This window comes from Geospiza fortis, unplaced genomic scaffold, assembly GCF_000277835.1.
Source record: "Geospiza fortis unplaced genomic scaffold, GeoFor_1.0 scaffold112, whole genome shotgun sequence".
In the NCBI taxonomy this organism is placed as follows: domain Eukaryota; kingdom Metazoa; phylum Chordata; class Aves; order Passeriformes; family Thraupidae; genus Geospiza; species Geospiza fortis.
The window spans coordinates 24,364,118-24,388,078 of NW_005054298.1; the positions used below are offsets into that span (position 1 = coordinate 24,364,118).

At 39.5% G+C, this 23,961-nt stretch overlaps 1 protein-coding gene across 1 annotated transcript in view; it reads left to right on the plus strand.

Annotated features, from left to right (window-relative positions):
• The window catches only part of CCNYL1 (cyclin Y like 1), a 37,598-nt gene that overhangs the window by 1,279 nt on the left and 12,358 nt on the right, over positions 1–23,961 (plus strand). The window contains exons 2-7 of the mRNA XM_031058635.1: positions 262–293; positions 12,038–12,112; positions 14,385–14,419; positions 16,085–16,185; positions 20,970–21,005; positions 21,744–21,819. Coding sequence (XP_030914495.1) covers positions 262–293; positions 12,038–12,112; positions 14,385–14,419; positions 16,085–16,185; positions 20,970–21,005; positions 21,744–21,819 — 355 coding nt within the window. The remainder of the gene's footprint in view (positions 1–261; positions 294–12,037; positions 12,113–14,384; positions 14,420–16,084; positions 16,186–20,969; positions 21,006–21,743; positions 21,820–23,961) is intronic.

Below are 23,961 nucleotides of genomic sequence, written 5' to 3' on the forward strand. Positions count from 1 at the left end.
CGGGCCGGGAGCGCCTCCCCTGCCGGGCAGCGCCCGGCCCTGCCCGGATTCCGCAGAGGGGGTCGGGGAACAAGAGGAGAACGTGGCAGAGCCCCCGGGTGCTCCTGGCTGAGGCGGAGAAGTCTGGCTGCTCCTTTCTCCCCAACTATGGAGTCGTGACTCGGCCGTAGTGTTCGGGCAAAGCTGCTGCATTTCCAGTCTCTGTTGAACAGGAGGAAGGAAGAGGGTGTGTGGGGAGTAAGGGAATTAAGAATTACAAAGATTGTGCGCATATGACATCACCGTGGCTGGACGTGAGTAATTTATACTGTGGCTGTGTGGGGTTGTAACTGTGGACTCATGACACCGGCGCTCCTTGTCGCGTAGCTCTCGGTGTTCCCAATTTGCTTTCCTTGGACTCATGGGAAGAAGGTACGTGTGTGCTGCTCCGATGGCTTGCAGTGACACCCGGGGCGCTGGTACCTCACAGAGCCGCTCTGTAGGCATCTCCTGCCGGGCCGGGAGAGCCGCAGGGCTCTGCTGCCCGGAGGGGGCTCCCCCCACGTGTAACAGGTTCGGGGTGCTCCTGCTGCCACTGCTGCTGCAGCCGCACGGTGCAGTCTAGCACCTCATGATATTCAAAACTTAGTTTAATTAACAAACATCTTGCTGTTCCTCTTTGCAATTATAACCACGCCTATGCGAAATAGATTCACTTGGAAAAAGATAGTCTGCCTGACATCTTTATGTACGGTGCGTACAATAACAATAATCACTGTAATCCATGCTCTTCTTGAACTTAAGAAAAAATTTTTTGCTATCAGACTCGTTGCAGAAGAGTGTGAGGAGACCCTCAGAAATGGAATTATTCACCTTGCAGGGTTCTGCACAGCACCATATGGTGCAGCTGTTCCAGAAATGAGATGGAACAGTCAGCCCCTTGGAGCTCCTCTGAGACAGCTGTGCAGTAGTAGAAATTATGTTTGCTGCCTGGGAGAAATAAACCTTTATTTTTGCAGGAAGATTATTACAGAACTCTCTCAACTCATTAAGGGAGGAGGAGCTAAACTCTCTAAAGATTCTAATAAGCCAAGCAAAAATGCCTAAGCTGAACAAATCTCCTCAGGAATAAGGGTTGTACTTGTTTGAGTCTTTAGTATGTGATCATGTCAGCTGTGCTAAGTAACAGATTTAATTGTGAATTCATCCATGTTTCAGGACTGGCCTTGAAGTAGAGATGTATTAATTTTTTTTTAATTTGCAAGCCTGAATAAGACTGTATTGTCCAAGAATAAGATACTAGCTGTCTATCACAAATTTTACTTTTGTGGCTATAGAAACTTGAGTCTTCAGGCAGGAGATAATGCTAGAATTAGACCTGCATAAATGGTATATGTTTAAGATTATTTTAAAGATCACTTTTACAGTGGTATGTGGTTCACTATTGCCCTCCAAAGTTGATCTGCTGCAAGTGATAGATGATATTTGAAGTTTTCTGATTTATACAACTCTTTAGGGGTGCAGAAAGTATCAAAGTTTGATACCTTTATTAAAATAAAGTTCAGGATGGTCAGTTTTAAAAGTAAAACTTCTTGTGTTGATTTTTGAATGTTGCAAAGCACTTCCTGATAGAATCGAAGCAGTTAAGTTCAACATGAAAAGCACTATTTGCGAAGTCTGAAATCAAGTGTTATGATCCAGGCTTTATGAAGAAGTTAGAAGTGAGACAGCTATTTGTTTAATTTACTACCTCCTATGAAAGAATAAATCTATAATAGACCAGATAGCTATGCCCATTCCTCTTAAACTCTAGGACGTGAAAGCTGTTGGTATACTCAAACCATGCAGACGGCCTGCATGTTTCTGTGCTCTTGACTACTAGAAAGTATTAGTTTCATTTGGGGGATAAAACATATTTCTGTAATTGATAATTGTATAATATTGTAGGCTAGCTAAGATGCAACTTAGTCTATAATGGGAGGCTAAGAACCTACTGACTGCCCTTCACTTGAATCCTTTGGCAGGGAGAAAGGAGAAAGCTGCAAGGAAAAAGTCAAGATCATTTTGGCTATTTTTGTTCCATGTTGCTCGGTTCTAGGAGTTTCTAAGAAAACAGCTAAATATATCAGAAAGCTAGCATCTGAATGGGATGGAGATGCTTCATTCCTTAAGTTTCTACCTCTATGTTGTTTGTTGTTCTAAAGTCTGTCTTAAGTACTTTTGCACTTGTTTTGCCAAAATTGAATGTTTTGGTTGTATCAGGAATGCAGAAGTTACCAATTGAGCTTTGGCCTTTTTGTTTTTGTGTTGTTTCATAGCTTTGTGTTGCTCTTCCATAGCAAGTGGAATGTGTTCCTCGCAGGTCTGTGCTCTTAAGTGAGGATTATTCTGTAGCTTCTCCAGCACTCTCCTTAACAGGCACTACTTTCCAGTCAGCACTGCTTGGATTGTCTGTATCAGATCAGAAGGAAACAAGAAAATTCTCAGTTTCTTAAAATGGACAAATTACAATGTGGTATCTATGTATGACAAAAAAGCAGTGGTCGGTGGAACGGAGGTAAAACACACAGTAAAACTGAAAGACTTATGTTTCAACAAAGGTTAATTCAAACAGGAAAGGTTTGTCAGATCCTCTACTAGGAGAATTTAAAGCATGACCTTGTATTTTATGGCTCTCAAGATCCTGAGCTATAACCTGTTTGGTGCACACTTTCTCCAAACAAGAAATAAGCCTGTATTTGTGGCTTGATATGCTAAGGCAAGTTGGATTAAGTAAACAGGGAATAAACATAACTGTGAAAACAGAAGTTTTTTCCAAATAGGTTCATGCCTACTGATAATATTAAATATCAAAGTTTACCATGAATCTAAAGCAGCTAGTTGACTTTTTAGCTGAGCATTAAGTGTTCCTTAAATCAGCAGTTCAACACAGTTTGCATTGACCAGAAAGGCTTTCCTATCTAGTTTTAGTAATGGTAGCTCTTTGATCTTAGTGCGCCATGTAGTGAGCTGTGGTGGTTGGTTTGGTGTTTGGTTGTTTGGGTTTGTGTGGTTGTTTGGGTTTTCCCCCCCAAATGAGTGCCTGCTAATCTTTATTTTGGGCATCCTTTTTTTGTTTTCCTTGAGATTTTTTTTCTTGTTATGTAGGGGAAGAACTTCTTAGGGCTGACACTTTCTTGCTAGATCCCTATGTTTAAACATAGATCCACTTCTTCAAAATTTCTTTGATCCTTGGATAAAACTAGAACAAGACCTTGCTTAGCAGATGTTTCTCACTTGTGCTTGAAATCATCTCCCTGCAGTGCTGCTGTTCACTGAGTTTGAGCAGAGGTTTGTCTGATTCCCCTGAACCAAGGGGAAGAGTGCTGCCCTACTGAAGTGGTGGGACAAAGTGACCTGGTACCCTCACCTGAATAACTGAGGGTGGAGAATGACAAGGGAAAAGACAGTCAGGGATGAGAGGGAACAACAAATGGGACCAGGAGAGGAGCTGAGTGGAATGTGATCATCACACACTGGTTAGATGGGAAAGCAAATGGAAGAGGACCTTGAAGAGGGATGTAGTAAGTGAGATTTACCTGGCTAGTACCTAGAGTAACTCTTGAAAGCTTCAGGTTGTCTGCATGCTGAAGTTATTAAACAGTGTTGAAGGTGAACAGATACTTGGATATATTGATTGTCTGTGATCTGGTTGTCTATACCAGGTTGTCTGTAAATCTCCTTGCAGAAGGTCTAAATACTGTTCATTTGTTTCTCTTATATAATTTCATCTTATTTCAGGCATGTGGGTGGAGGTTTTTTCCTGTTTTTTTTTTTTTTTTTTAGTTTGGGGTTGGTCTGTTGTTGGGTTTTTTTTAAATCCTAGTTAAAATGTTAGTTAAGTTAAAACATTTTGGTGCAAAGAATCAGCTTTTTGATGCCAGCAGTTTCATCACAGGGAAGGCTTAACCATCTTGTGTTGGTTTTTGTGCCTCTGTATTTGAAGATCTGTAGCTGCATAGGTTGACAAATACTGTTGTCTATTTGGACAAACATGAAGCCAGAGCTAAAAACCAAATTATGCTCTGGTGCCTTTTCTTAGTATTCCCTCTCCTTTTTTCCTTGTAGTCACCGAGTTTTTCACCTAACTTAGGCTCCCTCTTGGTTCCCCATAACTGTCAGTATCCCTTTCCAAAAACTGACTAGACATTCATTACAGAGGTGTTTGTAGCAGTTGCAGATAGTCTGTGATCTTGACAAATATGAAATATTGTACTTTCTGTAAGCCTGATACACCTTCCACGTTGTTACCTTAAGAAGCTTGATGCCATGGCCTCTAGAAATTATCTGTGAAGTACCTGTAGTGGAAATCACTGAATCACAAAGTCATCTAGGAGCAGCAATGAAATTTTCCTATAGAATTGGGAATTTGAAATAAAATAATTAATTGCTGCAGTATAATATTTGTATTTCTGTTTCTGTGCTTGGATGCTGCTGGCAACTAAAGAATCCTCTATCCTTTTTTTCTCTTCAGTAAGTCTTGGAGACTTTTGCAGCAGGCAAGTAAACCTTAGGTTTTTAAGAATAGTTGGTATAGAACACATGTACTTGAAGCTCATGTGGAGGGAGACTGATTTGTGTTTCTGGTGTGTTTCTTCAGGCTTTCAGCATAACAGGTATTGAAAGGAAATATATCATCGGGGGGTTTGATGAGACTTGGAGAACTAAGGAAACTGAATTCCTTTCAATCTGAACTTTTTTTTTTTTTTAACTCATTCTGTGTGACTTACCTCTCTCATCCTTATCTGCTGGCTTTCTTTAGGAGATTTGCTCTTTTCCCTTCTAGCTGCAGGGTAGATGCTGTAGAACAACAGAAGTTCAGTGGCTAGAAGTATGTGTTCTCAAGTGTGATCGTTGTGGTGAGGTCATACCAAAAAGCTGACTAACAGGGGAATGAACTCTTGCACAGCCAACAAAACACAAAACCCTACTCCTCCCTGATTCATATTGCATGTTAAATTAACATTTCTAGCCATGTTTCTTCCACATACAGGGGGAAGGAAGAAGTTACTGTGGGAGGCAGGAGGGAAATTCTACCAAACATGAAGGACCCAGACCTGGCAACCTGCCAGCAAGTTTTAGATTTTTAAACCTATCTGTTTTTTTTCTTCATTACATCTAGAGTTTGAGTGTGCACTTTTATTTCACTCACTAGAAAATTAATGTTTTCAGAAGAAAATTCTGAATATTTTGATTTCAAGAGATAAGTGAGGATGGTGCTGACTTAAAAAAACTTGGTGCTATTTATTTAAATCCGTAGTAAAGCCAGATGAATGAAATTGAAGATCTTCCTTGCAGGTGATGTGAATATCAGGATTACCTTGACAGCTTGCACAAAAATCCCCCTGTCAGCCAGGTAGCATTCTCCAATGTTTGACAAGCTGTGTGTGTATAGCACAGCTTTGCTTCTGAAAGGGTCTCCAATCATTGCAGTACCCAAACATTGTTGGTTTTTTTCCAGTTTAGTGAAAACTAACACCGGCTTGTTATGAAATGTGTCAGTCAGGCTCAGATAATAAACTGCTGAATGCCAGTATATTTCAAAGACTAAAACAAGTTTTTCTGTAAAGCTCTTGGATATGTTTTGTTATGTGGATAGTTATTTACAGAACAAACTGCAAGTAAGGTCCAGGCTTCATTTGAAGTTTGCAAGTGTGAGCAATTGGAAGAGGTGAAAAATGTACCACATGCCAGTCCTTCAGGTGGCATGTGACACCAGCAAACACTGCAGTGTGCCTTGCTTTGGTCACCTACAGACACAACCTGAGAGTGGAATTTCTGGCACTCACCTGTTCTGCTTTCTGAACCATGACTTGGAAGTGAGGCAGAGAATATGTGAGGAGTGTTGTGGGCATGCTTTCCTTATGCCTGCTGTTTTCAGTGTGCATCTAAGATTCTAAAATTTGGTTGCTCTTTAATGTATACCAAAATTTGGTTTGGTATGGTATGGTTTGGTGGTTTTGGGTTGGTTTTGTTTTTTTCTTTGGTTTGGTTTGGTTTTTTGGGGGGGTTGTTTTTTGTTTTGGTTTGGTTTTGGTTTTTTTTTTTGTTTTGGCTTATCAGTTAGAAAATTAGAGCTGTGGACTTCGACTTTAACCTCTGGTGATAGTGAGTTGTGTTATGTGTGAAGGTCGGTGTGGGGAATAAAAAGTGACAGCATAGAACTAATTCTTTCTCCTTGTTCTTTATATGATCCTAGATTAAATGCAGTACAGGAACACATCCCTGACAAAACATTAGTTACTTCTGCAATCTAGCTTGTGAGCTACTGTTTTCCTTCTAGTTCAAAGATAAAATCTTAGGGGCATCTTGTTTACCATTGTTTTAACTTGTCATGCTTTTGCTGTGAAATTTGGGGCACTCCTGATACCCTGCCTTGGCTAAAATCTGTAGAAGTGCTTATAACCCTGGCAGGTACATCAGGAAATGTGTGGAAGCCTGCTGGCTCCATTTGGCCCAGAAAGGGAGGGTGGGTGTCGTGTTCTGTCGTGTTCTGTCGTGTTCTGTGGACAAATCGCAGCTGTGTTTCCCCAGCAGGGGCTGTGAACAGGGTGCAATAAGATCATGTTGGGATGTCCTGGGGAGGCTGTACAGAGTAGTGTGCATACTCCTGCACTTTGAGAAATGAAAGAACACATGTTAATATGGTATTGATTTGTTTTTAGTCCACAGAAATTAACAAATTACTTAAACCCTAGGTATTCTCCAGTATTTAATATATATCTGCACTTTTGCTTTCTAAAGTCTTCTGATCTTAATAGTAAATTTGAAAAGTTTACTGTGTTAGTTTCTCCAGCCCAGCTCTGGAGTGTGGTGTAAAAATGCAAATAATTCCTTCCTAATTAAGAGTTTGTTGTATATTGAAGTGATTTCTGCATCCTTCCGAAACATCAGTGTGTACTTAGGTATGTGCTGGGTATTGGTAATGATGTTACTGTTTCTGTAGTAGTGCCATAAAAATTAATTGACAGCTATTAAATAGCTTTAAACTATCCTTCTGTGTCTATTGTGTAAATTCACAATATTTAGAAATAATCTTTTAACAATCTTTCAACAGGGAGAGTTGCAAATAGAGAGCAACCTATGCATGCTGGGCTCTCTGGTGCATTTGGAGTGGCTGGGACAAATAAAGCAGGTTAAATGTAGAAACCAGAGTTGTAACTTTCCTAAAAGGTTCTGGGAAAAGAACTAGAGTAACATAATTTGAATGAGAAATAATTTTATATGAAATTATTGTTAGGAATAACAGACTTTCTGAAGTGGATTGGCGGATTTACTCATCTAATTTGTTACAATTTACATCTTTATTGGCAGTGTTAAGTGGCTTGCATCTTTACAGCATAGGGTAATGAAATATAAGGGAAACTCAAGCATTAGTCACAGCTAGTAAGTCATTGAGCAAGTGACAAAACACAATTTACAGCAAAGAGATTATTGTATTCTTTAATGCTTTAAAGTTGTGCTGTATCAAAATGTTACTGCTGTCTAGGGAAGCAAAGGATGGGGCTAAAACTGTTAAAGGAAATGCAGTAGCTTATTGTTCTGAAGTAGTGAAATTGTCAAAGGGCTGCTACTTAGTGTCATCTTTGACTGTCAGCTTTATTCACAGGATAATACATGTAGCAGGATGCAATGTGTAAAATGTGTTTGTAATAATTAGAAGTCACCCGTGGAGGTGTGTAAACCATAGATAAGTAGCTAGCATAATAAATTCCTAAAACCTACACACCTTCTTACATGGCATGGATAAAAGTAGTCTTCATGTGGATTTTGTGTTGTGGAAAGGATGCAAGATCTTGAGCTAGGGCAGAGGATTGATTGCCTTTAAAGTTGCTGTGATCTGCCCTGTGGGGGACTGTGTGTGCACAGCAGCAGCAGAGGTGGCTGGGATTGTCTGGAGTGCAAGCAAGCTGCAAAGGATTCCTCAGAGGGGGAATGGTGGCAGGGGGAAGCACGTTCAGGCTTCTCTGCTTCACCTGGAGGCAGGGTGATCTGACAAGCTTGGTAGTACACATGAGTAAATGGCTCTGAGAGATGCAGAGAAATAAGGGGGAAGGTTGTTTTTAACACACAGTTCTCAGGCAGGGGAAGGGCCCTTGTGTAGCAGCATTATTGTCCTGCTCTCATAGACCTAATTTCTGGTGGGAATCTTCCCTTCTCACCTCTTTATCACTAAGTGTGAGGGTCTGATAGAAAGTGTTTTGATTTATATTGAGTTAATAGCCTCTAGAGCAAAAATGTTCTGGAGCTGTTTTCTTGTTTTTTGTATCATCCTTTTGTTCCTCTCATTTCTCTCATTCTTGTTTCTGCACATTTTAATTCCTATTATTCCTGTTTATTCTGTGTCATACATGCTTTCTTTTTCTATTAGCTTACTATGAAGCTTGAGTTTTCTGTCATAAAACTTCTGATGCAGCTCCTACTCAAGGCTTCCCTTCAGGGCTAGTGTTTTGGCTTTGGACTCATAAGTGCTGCCAGGATGAAGTATTAGGAGTTGTGCTTGGTCGTGAGTCAAATTGTTTGCAGACAGATTTATCTCTTCCTCTGCCTTTTCTTTTGCTGTTTCCCATTAAATTTTACCTCTGCTTATGCCCTTATCTGCCTCTTGCCTTATGTTTCCTTCAGCTGTATTGCTGTTGCTTTTTGGTACTTCATGGGTAACATTGGCAGTTCAGGATGAGCAAATCACATGACTGCTTTTTCCATTGCTTAGAAAAAAGCGTTGTCCAGGGAAAATGGCACAGGCAGGATGGTTAAAGTTCTCTGGCAGCTTCTAAGGGGAAAGCTGCAGGGCGGTGGTCTGTTAAATGCATCTTTGCAGTCTCTTGCCAGACCAAAGCAGGTACGCTGTGTCTGCCGTGTTATCCTGGAATAACAAACCCAGCTACAGTTGGTCTTGGTCATTTCTGGTGGGCTTTTGTACTGAGAGCTGTGTGGTGTGTCTTGGACTATTAGTACCTTAACTCTGGTTGTATAATCTGTGTTGTGGGTTTAATGTGCTGTGGCTGCTGACACACCTGACTTCATCCAGAGAAAGTGTCTGGCAGAGCCAGTATGGACCTGGAGCCAGTGAGGTCTGTGATCCTTTCAGTTCTGTTCCTCCCCTTAAATGTGTGGGTCTGCTTGGCTCAGGGGGTTGGCTCACGTGGCCTTGTCAATTTTGTGTCACTCAGTGCATGCTGCAGTGCTGTGGATCTTCTTGCCTGGAATGACAAAAAGACATTGCAGACACTTCTTGTCTGGGATGAAAGTTGGTTATGTTCATTCTTGTGCTTTTAGTCCCAGACCTGATTTCTAGCATGTGAGAGGCATGGATATAGGCACTGATATAGGCACTGGCAGAGCACAAGGAGAGGCAGAAGCAATGTAAGAAGTGAACATTAACAAGTCACATGGTTTCAAAGTAAATCAAAACCATAGGGATGTCAAGATAGTAGTGTATTTTTTAATGAGGTGAGGGAGGATGGGTGTTATCCTGTATTGTCTCTTCCCTGGGAAAAAAAGCATCTGTCCTGCTTAATGTTTATCAGTGACCTGGAGGAGGTGATGGAGGATGCCCAAATTGCAGATGACAGCCAACAGTCAGTGTGCTGGAGGCTGCTTATTCAGAGTGATCTGAGCACTGGGCCAAGACCAACCCTATGAAATTCACCAAGGAGAAACATGGAGTCCTGTGCTAGGAGTTACTGACTTCAGTGCCCTTTTCCTTCAGTTTTCCTGTGCTTTTTCCTCCCCAGTTCTCCTTGCTGCCTTTCCCTAAATATGGCCCAAGACTTGTACAGTCCTACAAGCTCTTCCCTCCCATTCCATAGTGAGTCTCATAGCCCTGTAGGCATCAGTCCCCCAGATGGGAAAGGTGATCTAGGCTCTGTGGACCCTCATTGGAAGTTTTCAAGGCTCAGCTCAGTAAAACATAAGCAGCCTCATGTTCTACAAAAAGCTGATTCTGTTTTCAGCAAGAGGTTGAACTGGAGACCTCTGAGAACCGTCCTAACCGGACTTACCCAGTTATTCTAAAAGTTGCTGCTGAACTGTAAATAAGTAAGTTCTCAGTCATTTGCTCTGTTTGCATCATAACTTGCTGATAATAATCTGTATTTTAAGTCTGCATATTGCAGTCTTGATTGGCCTGTTGATGATACTTCAGTTACTTACAGGCTGGCAAAATACTTCCACTTCTGAATCACTGTTTGTGTTGAGTTTGTTAATGCAGTGCTAGCATTAGAAGCTGGATACTGTCTCTTAAATGTGATTTCGTTAAATCAGTGTTAGAAACTTGTCAGACTTGTGGACAAGTTTTAAACAAGTTATACTGTTTTGTTAAGATGCTACAAGTGGTACTTGAAATGTGGCAATATGGCATGCTATTGCATGCTGGGTTTTTTATTCTTTCAGAGAATCAACTGTGTATCAGAAGTACTTGAGGTATGAGCTGTGAGGCAAATTCCACTCTAGGGCATCTAAGCCAGGACTTCTTACATTTTACTGCATGAATAAATTCAGGAATCTGTTCACTGTGTGCTGTGAATGAGCACAGTAAGGTGACAGTGGAAATACTGGTTTTGTAAATTAACTTTTTAAAACTTCACAAGATGATCTGCTTTCATGGCTGACTCTGGTCTTTTTGAGAGGAGGGGAGAAATTCCCTTTTGATCAGTCTTGGTGTTCCTAAACAGATGTTGGCTACTTAAACAGTAGAGATCCAAAATTACAGTGGTCCACATCCTGGAGCAGTGCCAGAGCAACAGGGCTGGACTAAGATCAGCAGTGTGGTAAAGCCCACTACCTGGTAAACATGGATGTCTGGACAGCAGTGTTGTGCATTCCCAGTGGGAATCTGGAATGATCAGTTTTGGGGCCTGTGCACTTCTGCAGTGATGTTCCCTTGCTGGTGCATGGGGGCTGTGGCACCAACATTCACACAGTTAAAACCAGCACCTAGGCAGTTTGTGGTGTGGCAGAGTTCTGTTGGTTGGGTGCATAAAATATTATGGGGCTTTTTTAATTAAAAATTGATGCTGATTCTTAGCTGGCTTTTCTTTTTAGGGGTGTGGCAGCTGTGTTGGTGTCCGAGCTTGCACACTTCAGAGTGCAAGTGCCGATGCAGGAGTGTGTGTGCTTGTATGGCTGGCATGGCATAAGAGTGACAACTGTACATGGATGCAAAATTGCTCTTCCCAGGACTTGGAGGATCACAGTCCTAGATGATTCTGTTCCTGTGTTCCATAAGTCACTGTGTCTGTAGCATGACTTCCTCAGAACAGCTGTTTCTGCCGTCAAAGCTAAGGCAGCTCAGAATTTCATCGTGATGGTCACAGTTTCATCAACAAACTTGTGATCACTTCCATCTTAATCTAAGGGAGTAATATATCCTCTTCTAAAGCCATCACTGCTCTGTTGTGGCAAAGGATTAAAGCAGTCATTTGGTTCTTCAGTAACTCCATTTTAGCTTTACATGGTTTTATTGAAATTCCAAAAGAACTGAATAGTGTAAGCTCCATGTTTTGATATTTATCAGCACTGTAAATGTTACTTATTAGGTTCTTTTGTAAGACCACAGAGATTGTTTCCTGCTGTATTTGGTACATAAAGCATAGAGGGAAGGACCAGAGAGAGAAAGATCAGCAGTGATAATTTTTTGTTGTTTTGGTATGATTTTTTAAAATTATTCTCTTGATAAAGTTCTAGCTTTCTGCTCACTACTGAGCACATGCCCCACAGTCAGCTACCCTAACATGCAGGGGCACAGATTGACTTTTGAAGATAAATGGATTTTTGAGATCTCCCTGTCCTTTTTTTTTTTTTTTTTTTTTGTTTTTTCTTCCTCGGGGGAAAAAATGTAAAATTTTTATTCATCTTGGCAAAAGTACAGTTCTGTTTCAGAGAGACAGCCCATTCTACATGGGTTTGATCATATTTCCATCACTGTGCTTGAGAACTTTGAGGATGGGTGGGAATTGTTGCAGTTACCATTTTTTATTAAAAGTATCTCCTTTTTTTTTTGTCCTTCCTATTTCAGATTTAGCCTTGGAATCTAATCCATCTGATCATCCCAGAGCAAGCACAATTTTCCTGAGCAAGTCACAAACAGATGGTAAGCTAAGGTTTTTTTCCAATTTAACAAAAAACAGGAAAAAATTGGAAAAGTAACCAGAAGTAACAGATGAAGAACAGTGTTTCAATTCTTCCAAAGCATAGGGATTAGTAATTTATGTATTTACACAGAAACTTGTTTGTAGTCCATTTTACTTAACACTTAAAATCACTTGATCTTTAAAATGCTTAAGTATCAGATTTCAGAGTGCAAATCCTAGTGGGCTGAAGGAGCAAGGCTCTCTTCATTAGTGTAATTCAAGCTTCAAGCAGTGGTGGGTTTTTTAATGACCAAGGACTGTTTCAGAAATTGTTTTAAAGTAAAAAAGTTGTAGTGGAAAAAAGTTAATTTTTCTGTAATAAATAATAAGCCTAAGCCATCAGTCTATACCAGTTGCTTTTGAATATGTTGTTTTAAACTGTTTGAATAGTTTTAGAGGATAAATATTCTCCAATCCCAGTTTTAATTATCTAGATATATTGGGATTCTCAATTTCTTTGCAGATCCTGTATTTAAATAATAACTCAATTTTCAATGTCTTTGCAGATCCTGTGTTTACCTCATAACTCAGTTTTGAAACAATTGCTATAGCTTGTGCATTCCAAAAGGCTGTTAAAAAGTGGAGACATTTCTATATTGCACATATAAAAATTCTGTTGTCAAATTCTGACAATAGGACATTTTGAAGTTGCAACTAAAACAAAGTATAAGATAATCTTTTTTAAATGCTTCTGTTTCTTTTATGGTTGGTTCTTGTTTGAAGCACTGTTTTGCTAAGAAAGTGATGCACTTGAGCTTGCATGTGTTGATGGAAAGCTGCAGTGTGTCTTTTAACTTGGCACAGCTTTGCCACAGAAAAGAATTATTTTAACAGGTCTGTCAGTTGCTGTCCTGCTATTCAGTCTTGTGGCAAGTTGTAGAGTTGTCAGTTGTATCAACTTTGCAGTGCTCAGATAATCTGTGAGCAGTGGGAACAAGCACTAGCCTGGTTCTCCAGAAAAGATGATACCAAAGAGATGTAAAGACCTCGTTTTTTGGGGCCTCTGAGGTCAGTCTTCAGACAGCCAGAGGGCCTGACCTGCTCATTTCAGACACCTCTGAGCTGAGCAGTGCTGGAGGTGCAGCTCACACTGACACAGTTCATGAACAGTCGCTGTGCAGCCTTCCAGCCTTGCTCTCAAATGCTCCAGCTACGTGAACAGCCTTCTTGGGGGTAGTATTGCTTCAAAATCTCATCTGGATTTCTTCAAGTGAAGTGTATTGAATTGTGTAGGCTTGTGTTCATGCAGAAAAAGGCTCCTCTAGGTGAGGTAGTAACTATTAAACTATTTTCTGAAGTTTGTATTAAATTAATTAATTTTTATGGAGAAGTCAGGCAGAATAATTTATTTTCTAATTTCCCTTGTTCTTCTTTAGTTGACCTTGCATAGAATTAGTAGAATTGATATCCATAAATTCTCTCTCAGTGAGATATTATCAGGATTATGAGTTTTGATTTATGAAAAAAGACTAAAAAAATGCAGATACTCTTTTCCAATTGTCAGTTTTTCTAAAAATGTAAGAGGATGTGTCCTGCTCAAGAGTGGTAACGATCTGAGGTTAGAACTGTGGAGAGGTGCCTGTCCATGCTGGTCACATTTGTGTACTTAGTGCATTTGTGCAGCTCTCCCTAGCACTGTTGTATTGCTGCTGTCACAGCTGGAAGTTTAACCTTGCGGTCTCTTTTGAAAGACTAACACCATTTAAAATGATCAAATGACATGGTTGCAATTATATGATAAATAGGTGCACAGCTTGTGCCAGCATCTTCTGTACAGTGAAATACCCTTTCACCTTCTGCTCATGGGAGGAGAGAGAACACCTAAATAATGCCGGGCACCTCACTTCCTCCTTGTGTGCCTTTGGCTGGCTCAGGGTAGGCTGGTTTTGCTTCTGTTTGCTGTTGGATGTTGGACATGGGCTGTTTGAACTATCTGAAATCATCCTGTTTCTCTTGATACACAGCATCTTTTCAAAGCTGAGACATTTTTCCCCTTAGTGTGATGGGTAGTTGTTCCTAAATGTACACATGGGTAGACAGAAGGAGTATGTAGCTTTACCAGCTTCATAAAACATGGTATTTTTTCCTCAAACTACTTTTCCAGACACCTAAAATAAAATTTGAAACTTTTAATACACCCATACTTTAGAAAACTAGGTTAATAGAATTGCTTTATTGAATGAATGTAAATTGAGAAACCTTTCAGTTCACATTATTTTTCCTTCTTTCTAGTGCGAGAGAAGAGGAAGAGTAACCATATAAATCATGTAAGTAAACTGGATTCTGTGTAAATAATATTAGGATACTGGGACAAAGACAAATTGAAGGAAACAACTGTAGTAGTTCTAGGTATATAGTCTTACACATGTTCCAAATCTTCCTTAGAAGGGTAAAACTGAATTAACTTTGCCTGTCTCTAAGCAATAAGCAGGCCCAATATCACAAAGCATAGAATGGCTGATGTCAAAAGAATAAAAATTTGAAAAACAATTTTTTGTTGTCAGTTTTAAGTATTTCAGAACAGTAAGAAAGAAAATATAAGCCAACCTGTCTGTATTTTTTTAAACAAAAAATAAAACTGCATTAATTTCTCAGCCGAGATGGAAGTCTTGAATGACTTCGTGATTGAGTATTGCTAGAGGACTTATTTTAAAAAGTGTATCCAGTGTGAAAAAAGAATAATGAATAAATATCATCAGTGTGATAAACAAGAGATTCTCCATTAGTTTTAAAATCTGAAATTATGCTCTGAGCTCCTTCCACAAATATTAGTTGGTTTGGACACTTCACTTACCAAAAAAACAGCCAAAACAAAAAATAAGCAATACCATTAATAGGTGGATAAAAAAATCATTGCCTAGTAAAGGTAAGAATGGAAGTTAGTAACAAAGCTTAAAAGTATCAAAAGTGCCTACTGATAAAGTACTGGTAAGATAATAGTATTTCAAGTCTCTTATTTTGCATGATCATGCAAGGAGTAGGAGTGATTCTTTTCCCTTTTCTCTCTCTCTCTCTCTTTTTTTTCTTTTTTTTTTTTGTTACAATTCCAGCTTTGGTCTGCCAGTACCAATGTGAGGTGTGATTGGAGTGTTTTTGCTGGCCAACTTCAGCTGGAATGGGAGATACTCCCAGGCAGCTGTTGAGTTTTTTTAGAGAGTGTCAGCATTTTCATATTGAAGACTTTCAAGTTTTAGACAAGGCATTTTAAAAAATTCTGGTGAAAACTAATGAATCTGGAATTGTTTGATTGAAATTCCTCCCTCAGTTATGATGTCATACCTCTAGTGCAAGGCATTCTCTGAAAATGCTCAGAGTAGCCTGGGTAGGGTTATATTTGAAGATTTCTCACAGTACAGAATGGACAGGGTTAGGATGGATGATGGAGCCTATTGCTAGCTCTAAATAATAACAATAAAAGTAAGGGTAATAGCAGTACTCTGCTTCCAGATTCCAGATGCTAAACAGGACACGTGTGAAGAGAGCCATGTCAGGAAAAGGTTTCTTTTTTTTTTTGAAACTGTAACATGACAAACCCCCAAATGTTAAACTGGATAAACAGAAACTATAAAGGTGTAGGGTGTAAAAGAGGGGAGAAGGTGATCATGGAGTCACAGAAAAATCTAATAGAGTACATCACAGAGGGAAGACTGGGACACAAACTGACAAGAATGGAATGAGAGAGAACGAAACAATCAGGACTTGCTGCTTTGGCTCAGCTGTTTCTGCTGTAAATTACCTAAAATCATGTTGTGTATTACAAGGGATGGTTTATCAATTTATCTTGCACAAAGGAACTAGATGGCTGCAGAGTAGCTTACATTGCAGCAGCAACCACTTGAGATGTAAAGCCAGTATTCAGTGTGCTAAACAAAAGCTTACAGAATCCCTCTTCTTGAATGTATTTCAGTTCTTTTTTCTTTTTTTCCCCCAAGGTTTCTCCTGGGCAGCTTACGAAAAAATACAGCTCATGCTCAACAATATTTATAGATGACAGCACCGTCAGCCAGCCTAACCTTAGAAGCACAATAAAATGGTAAGGACCCTTCTCATCACCAAGGGCTTGTAAGAATGGCATTGTAAGGGTTATTTGGGATTTTCTGGGGGTCTTGTCTGTTCCAAAGCTAACTGCACCCCTTGAAATGAGAGAAGAACAGCACTGCTGCTGCAGGTTGGTCATGGAAGGGGTGGAGAGCTCTGGGTAATTGACTGCTGGAGGGAGCTCTTGTTTCAGTCACAGAGCTCATGGTCTGTCCTGTTTCAAAGCTGTTCTCATTGTGCACTTGAGGCAGTGCAGAAGTGTGTCAGCACTGTGGCTGTGGGGCTCCCAGCTGTGGGTTTCTCTGGGTCTGCATTGAAGGCACTTGAGACAGTAATTCATGTTGGACTCGGGTGTTTATTATTTCTTGTCAGTAAAACAGTCTCACTACTGTGATTTGGCAGCTTTTCATTAGAAGGCACAAAATGGCCAACAGTCTCTTGTTACAAGGTCTTCTAAGGCTAAACTATCCAATTAAGAGCTGACACCTGGATTATTTTCCCTTTTAACCCACTAACTGATCCCAAAGAGCCCACAATGCAGACTTTTCTGCCCGATTACAAAATGCCACCCAAACCCATGAAGAAGAAGGAAGAAGCAGCATGAAGGAGAAACCCAGGACAACACCCTGTGCTCTCCATCTTGCTTCCATCCACAACATACTAAAAATCCCAAAACCTAAATTTCTCATCAAGTGATACACCTACACTGCTCTCTATAATCTATTTCACACTTTTGTGGATTCTGGTCTATCTTAAAGTCTAGGAAATTTTCTCCATGAATGAGGGTCAAAGTCAGTGCTCCCCTGGGGGTCAGGGCACCCCAGAGCAGACAGAGAAGTATTCCCAGTGCCCTGGGTTTCCACATCTCACCCTTCTTTGAATCAAAACCACTCCTTTGACAGCCTCATCCATCATCCATTGGATACACTAAAGCAGACATGGCACAAATATTAAAGGGACTGTGACACCAATCAGTACGTACACACCTTTCTTCAAAAATTCTCTCCATGCTGGTGCAAGATTAAACCAGCTGAACACACCATCCAGCCATGAGCCATTCTCTTCCCTGAGTTTGGCCACTCCATCTTCTAACTGTTGTATGCTTTCATGAATAGATTTTGAATGATAGACAAATTCATGTAACACATTGCTTCAAATTCCTCACATCCATGTCCATGCACTAACAAAAGATAATCAGTTGCCACTCTGTTTTGCAGAGTCACCTGTCTCACACCTTGAACATCAGCTAATAAATTGCTCAGTGCCAGAGAGGTAGCACAAGAGTGCTTATTCAACCAACACCCCGTTTGATCCAATTGCTTCAAGGCTGCTCCTGCAGCTGCCTGTGGCAGAAGTTGTTATAAATCTCTGGCTTTTTTTCCATGTATTAACATTGTCCTCACAACTGGGGTCATGTCAACTCACAGATCTTTTCCCTCTACATCTGTGTTCCCATATCATTGTCATGTGGGGTGTCAGTAAAGAAGGTCTCCCAATGGTGTATGGACCACCTTTGACATTGGATGGGCTGGCGGGCCAAATTTTGTCCCACAAATGAAAAAGACTCCTTGTGGTAACTGCAGTGGAACCCTGTTGGATGGTGTGATCATCCTTGCTGTGAAATTGCACCACAATGTCACATTTCTATATATAATGTGATTTGGGGTCACATGTGTTATTTTGTCCTTATTTTGTTTTGACCCAGGAAGACTAAATACTATACAGAAATCCATCTTCACTGAGCCAAGAATTTCCAATTCTTGAGGTTCATAAAGAGCCTGAGGGAGAAATTGGGTCCAAACTCCCCTTGTTTGAGCCATAAACACTGCATTGACAACTTTGTCAACCATCTGTCAGACACACATTTGGCCACACCCCATATTTTGCTTAAGCTATCATCTAACAAAAATTCTGTAACATCACTGATTCCCACAGCCATGAAGAAATCCAAAGTCCACAATCTTCTGTGGGCAAAGCACAAGGGTTAGAATGTCTGTGCAGTGCACATCTGTGTGTCTTCTTCCCTGCTTGTGGAGTGGTCAGCATTTTCTTGCACTTGATATAGAGTTTCACATTCTTCACTGAAATCCACCTGGACTTTGTACCTGTTAAAACACAAACAAATCCACATCCCTGCAGGGACTGGAGGATTTTCTCAAAATCTCGGAGGTGAAGAATGAGTCCTGATGTGAAAATAAAACATTGATCAGTTCTCTTTTGCAAAATCGCAGAGAAATATAAGATACCAACATAAGTTGCTATTACTAACATTCTTTGGTTATGAACAGGAGAAAACATTAAGAGCAAAACAATGCATGTAGTAAAGAAGAAAGAGCAATTAGGAATCAATTAGATAATACACATAATCAATAACACAGGTGAAATCATACAGTTACCAAGCACTACAACACTGAACTGTCATCCCAGAGTCTGTGATAGCTGATAAACCTTAAAACAACAGAAAATTGGAGAAATCATGTCCAGATTCATGTTTCTCCAAACTCCCTCTGAAAATAGGCTCAGCTGTCATATATGGTGAAATTGCCAGTTGTTTTGATGCAGAAAACATCTGGGTTGATTGTCAATCACTCCATCCAAGTAGAGCTAGAGCTTGGCCAGAGCCCAAAACTCTAATTGGTGGGTATCACTTAACACATTTTAAAACAAGACTCTTAAGAATAGCAGTTATGAATAAGAAACCTCAGGGCTAAAAACCAATCAAACTATCAAGTAATTGAATCCCTCCAAAGTTTCTGTCAGGATAGAGATTCTTCAAACACAGCAAATCTCTTCTTCAGAGATCTGAATTCAGTCACATTCAGGGTTGTGAGCCTGGATCTGGACACTGAGAGTAGAGGAAGTGCAGCTGAATGAAAGATTGATTACCTAGTACAAAATTGAATCTCAAAAAGAAGAAGTTAATGTTACAACTGAACTCTCTGCTGGAGTACCTCTGTAATAATAACTGCAGAAAACCATGATACTGACAATCTGGATAAAAAACCCAAACCAAACATATGAGTAGTTAAGAAACAAAAAGGCAGGATCCTGAAGAGACATGTGTCTTGTAGGTGATCACACAAAGAGATAGTAAAACACATAAAAGCCATCTGCAAATATTACAACAATACCTTAATAATAATTCTTATCACAAAAATCTGAGTATAATCAACTTATCAACAGGAAGTGTTTGAAGGGGTTAAGACAACTTTTTAAAAGCATTCATATAACATTAACCACAATCACTATTTATCGGTATTACTTACAATATATATACCAAAAATAACAAAGGTTGCAAACTCAATGCCAGCAATCCCTAGAACTCTGTACCATTGGGGAATCAGCTGATGACCCCACAGATAGGATCTGATTGACATTTCCCAAATGCTCTGTCTTGAGAGATTTTTTGGGTAATTGAATCATTACTAATACTTTTATCTTTACATGGTGGTTTCCCTCCCTGGAAAGCATTTTTCACAATAGACAATTTCCATCTATATCATATTTGGAATAACATTGATTTGCATAGTGTTCCCTTTTTTCTGCATCTTGGGCAAAGGCCTGGCACTTTCACACTTTTCACTGGTTCTGGACACTTCTTTTTCATGTGTCCCTATCTTCTACATCTGAAGCAAAACAAATTGGTCACACTGAAAGCCAAATCAAGAAATTCTTGACCTGGGAAAACTTGAAATGGATTTTGTGTGGAGTGGCAGGAAAAGTTGTAGGGCTGTGTTTGGAACTCTCCAGTGATATTAGTCTGCCCTCTAGTTGTGGAAAACCAGCATGTTGCTGACTTAGGGTTTAGTTCTGGCCTTTCTGCCTTTTCTTCACAAACTTGTTATTTTAGGTGATGATAATTATGTTCTGCAGTGTAAATGGCTGCTGGAGCTGTTTTTCTGGGTACCAGAAAGTCAATTATTTGAACTTAGATGATACCAGCTGAGAATTGAGAAGAGAGTTTTATCAAGTAGATTGAGGCCCAGAAGGCTTTACAGATTTAATAGTGTAGAAGAGTTTGGAAATGTCTAAGTTGATTTGTTACTTTAAAATGTGGTTTCAGACAAAGGTATGCAGCATGTCACTTCTCCTTTTCTAGAGAAAAACAAAACAAAAGCCTAAAAAATATACGCTTGTACCATTTTGAAGTGACAGTGTACATTTTGTACAGCTGACAGCAGATCAGAACTGTTCATGATAGGTTCCTGTGATGGCAGTGTTCCTGTTACCACCATGAGTAAGGAATCTGAAAATTTCCACAAGTGTTTAATACATGAAACTAACTGCCTCACTTAGCAGAGACTGAAATCTCTGTCCACTTCTTGGATTCTGCTGGTATAATACCATCTTTATTATTCTCTTTTTTAGACAGTTTCTAAGTTAGACAACTAGACAGGGTTAAAACATCTGCATGCAGAATCTCTGCAATAGTATATGTAACACCAAGGAGAATTTACATTTTAGTTGGGAATAGTCTACAGTTGCACTAAATATCACCTAATCAGGAAATGAAGGTATATGTTGAAAATGTCACTTTACACTTACTTTGTTGCACAAAAATCTGTACAATGAATGTCAAGTAGTTTGGCAGGCAGATTTGATTTGGCCAATTTTTGTCCAAACAGTTAAACATCAGAAATGAGATGGGTAGTGCATGGGGATGGGAGAGGAGGTCACTGCAAACTGGATTTGTAACATTCCACTGAATGACAGCTTTTGCAGTGGAATAGTGTGCATGGGAAATGCTTTGTTAAATCTTTTTTTCTTTTCTTTTTTTAGTGTAACATTAGCAATATTCTACCATATAAAGAACAGGTGAGTGAACTCTTCCTTTGCTGAAATAGAATGACTTTCTTTTGGAACCAGGGATGTAAAATCATACAATCACTAAGACTAGGAAAAACCTCTCAAGATCATAGAGTCACATATGGTCTTGGTCACTTCAGTGGCAGCTGGTGAAACATAAAGGAGGTGAAAACTCTGGCACTGTATGCTGGATGTGTTTTCTCTTTGTACCCCCTCTTGAGCAGCTGCGGAAAGGTCAGTAATGCACCCATCCAATGGCACATAAAACTCCAAAACAGGGAGGGAGGAAAACACACTTAACTCATCACAAATCAGCCTTTGGACTTTGTTCAGCTTTTTCTGAGCACAGAGGTATGGATTAGTTTTGATAGGTGAAGGAACACTCTGTCCATGTGCAAATCACTCTTGCCATTACAGCTAGTTCCAGCATTTGCTTCTGAATTACAGCTGACCTTTTGAAGTAATGCTGTTAGTGAATTTCACCTAGTTTCACATTTTGGGGAGAACTTTAGTAAGCATAATACAAGAGCATGGAAAGCTATTCATTGTTTAGCATCTTAAATATTTAATTGTAAGGACTCATCATTAAATATTTTGCAAAAATACAAGGTAGCTCCATACCATATTCTAGGAAAAGCTGAACTATAAAATATGTCCCTTGATCTTTTTTAATGAACAATGATTTTTAGTGGAGCATAGTATTACCAATTAAGTCTTATTGCTGAACCAGAGACTTTTGTTTTGTAGAGATTCTGACAGATCATTGGATATTTTTGATGAAAAATCTCACCCTCTCACAGTAAGTAATTTTTGTCCTCTGATTGTATATCAGTAACATCTTGATTTATATGGTGTAAGTCATAAAAATGTATTAGCACCAAGCCACAATCAAATTGATCTTAAATTGTGTCTTTATACATAATACAAAGTGCAAACAGTGACTTTTGAGATCAGCTAGATCATGAATAGAGCCCAGTCTAAATGTTACAAAGTATGTTTGATTTTTATGCTTTGACTATAAACAGAAACAGTCATGTGCCCAAATCTTTTTTATTCCATTTCTGAAGTTTCTTGTCTGTCTCTTTTCTCCCCCTCTTTAATAACTGCTTTATTAGAAGTGTTTTCTGTTTCTTTAGGAAGACATGGTTAGTAGATATGTGCCTAACCTTTTAAATGACTGCAGACAGGAGAACATAATACATGAAACATCACACAAAGTAGGCAACAGTGAGTTTGGCCTTTAAAAAACTGGAAAGGCAACATTTTAAGGCAAATGTGCTTGCAGTAACAGCAAGGAGCATTCAGGATGTGATTTTAATGTGACTGGTCCTGGTACACCTTTTTAGACACTCTTAAAGATGCAAAACCTCATAGTACAGGGAAGCTCAAGAGTGGAGCGTGTGCTTTTAACATCCAGTTTGAGCACCTCTAGCTTAATGCCTGTCCTACAGAACCACTTACTTTGTTTTTCATGTGAAATTAATTTAGCAAAGATCCAGCAGCTTTAAAAATTGAATTTGCTCTGGGACTTACTTGAGTGAATGCAGTATAACTATTTCCTGGATCTCAATTGTTAATAAACAGATTTTAATAAAGTTTGTTTGTTTAAGTTTGTAAAAGTTTCATCCTTATATAGGACCAACTGTGCTAGGAATTGTACAGTGCAATATAAATAAATACAACTCTTCATTCAATTTTTAAAAGAAAGAACTTCAGGACAAGAGCTATATTCAAGATTTCTTGTATGGATTGTAGCACTTCAGAGCAAAAAGTGTGGACCAAAACTATTTTATGTCGTGGTTGAGATGGTCAAAATACAAAGCAACACTCCATTTTCAGAAGGCTTCAAATCCTTTTTTATTCTAGCATGCATGCTTTTTATACATTCTTTAAAAACTCCTAAGTTTACACTTTACTCATTGGTCAGAAGAGACAAACAAAGTGCTTATTGGAATAGAGAGTTGCAGGTTTCTCTTACTTATCCTTCTCTCTTTCTTGGTTTCTGTGTCAACGACCTTGGTAGGAAATTCTTTCAGGGGTAAACATGGATCCTCTTATCAAACTTCTCTCTGGCTCAGAGAAGTCACTGTAAAACCCCTTCCACAGTTTTAAATGCCTGAATCTGTTGTTTCGCATTCAAAATTATTTATGTAAAATGAACTCCATCAGACAGTTTCTTTATTTAACAACCTGCCATCCTTTGATCCTTTCATATAGCCTCCCTCCTATTAAATGAGAAGACAATCATTGTGTCCTCTGGGGAACACTTAAAGGTCTCTTCTATCTTCCTGCAGCATACAGACAGAAATAGAGTTAGGGCTGATTGTCACACTGCTGAGGGAAAGACACACGTGGCTTGTTAGTTTCTATAGCAATGGTGTTTTGCCTGGGTACCTGCTGTTCCTTCAGGAAGGTTAATTAGCAGGAAGGAATCTCTGAACACCTTGTCTTCTAAAGATGCAGTCACAAGGAGTCCAAACCCAGCTCTGCTGACTCTAATGGGACCCAGGTACCAGTATCATGGATTTAGTCACAAATACTGGTCTTGATGCTTCCTTTCTCACTTCCAGTGTCTTGGTTTAAGACAGTTTAAAAGGAGAACACTCTGGAATAAGTTGCCTCCATGTATAGGTTCAACCAATCCCTTTCCACCAATAAGGAATGAACACAAGTAGATGTAAGTGAAAAAATAACAGTTTACTAACAAATAAAACAGCAACAGGGAAAAACTAACAGTAAATAACTGCTAAATACCAAACTGCTGACTCTCGCATCCTGGGGGACTAAGGAGAGACCCAAAATGCCAGAAATACCCTTCCCAAGATGAGAAAGCCACTAACAGCAGTCTCTCTGAGACCAGGGAAAAAAACACCAGAAAGAGAACTTAAAATGGGCAAATCCTATGCTCAAGGCAAGACCAGGCAGTTGGCAAAGCCAAGACCACACAGCAGCAGGGCCCACTTCC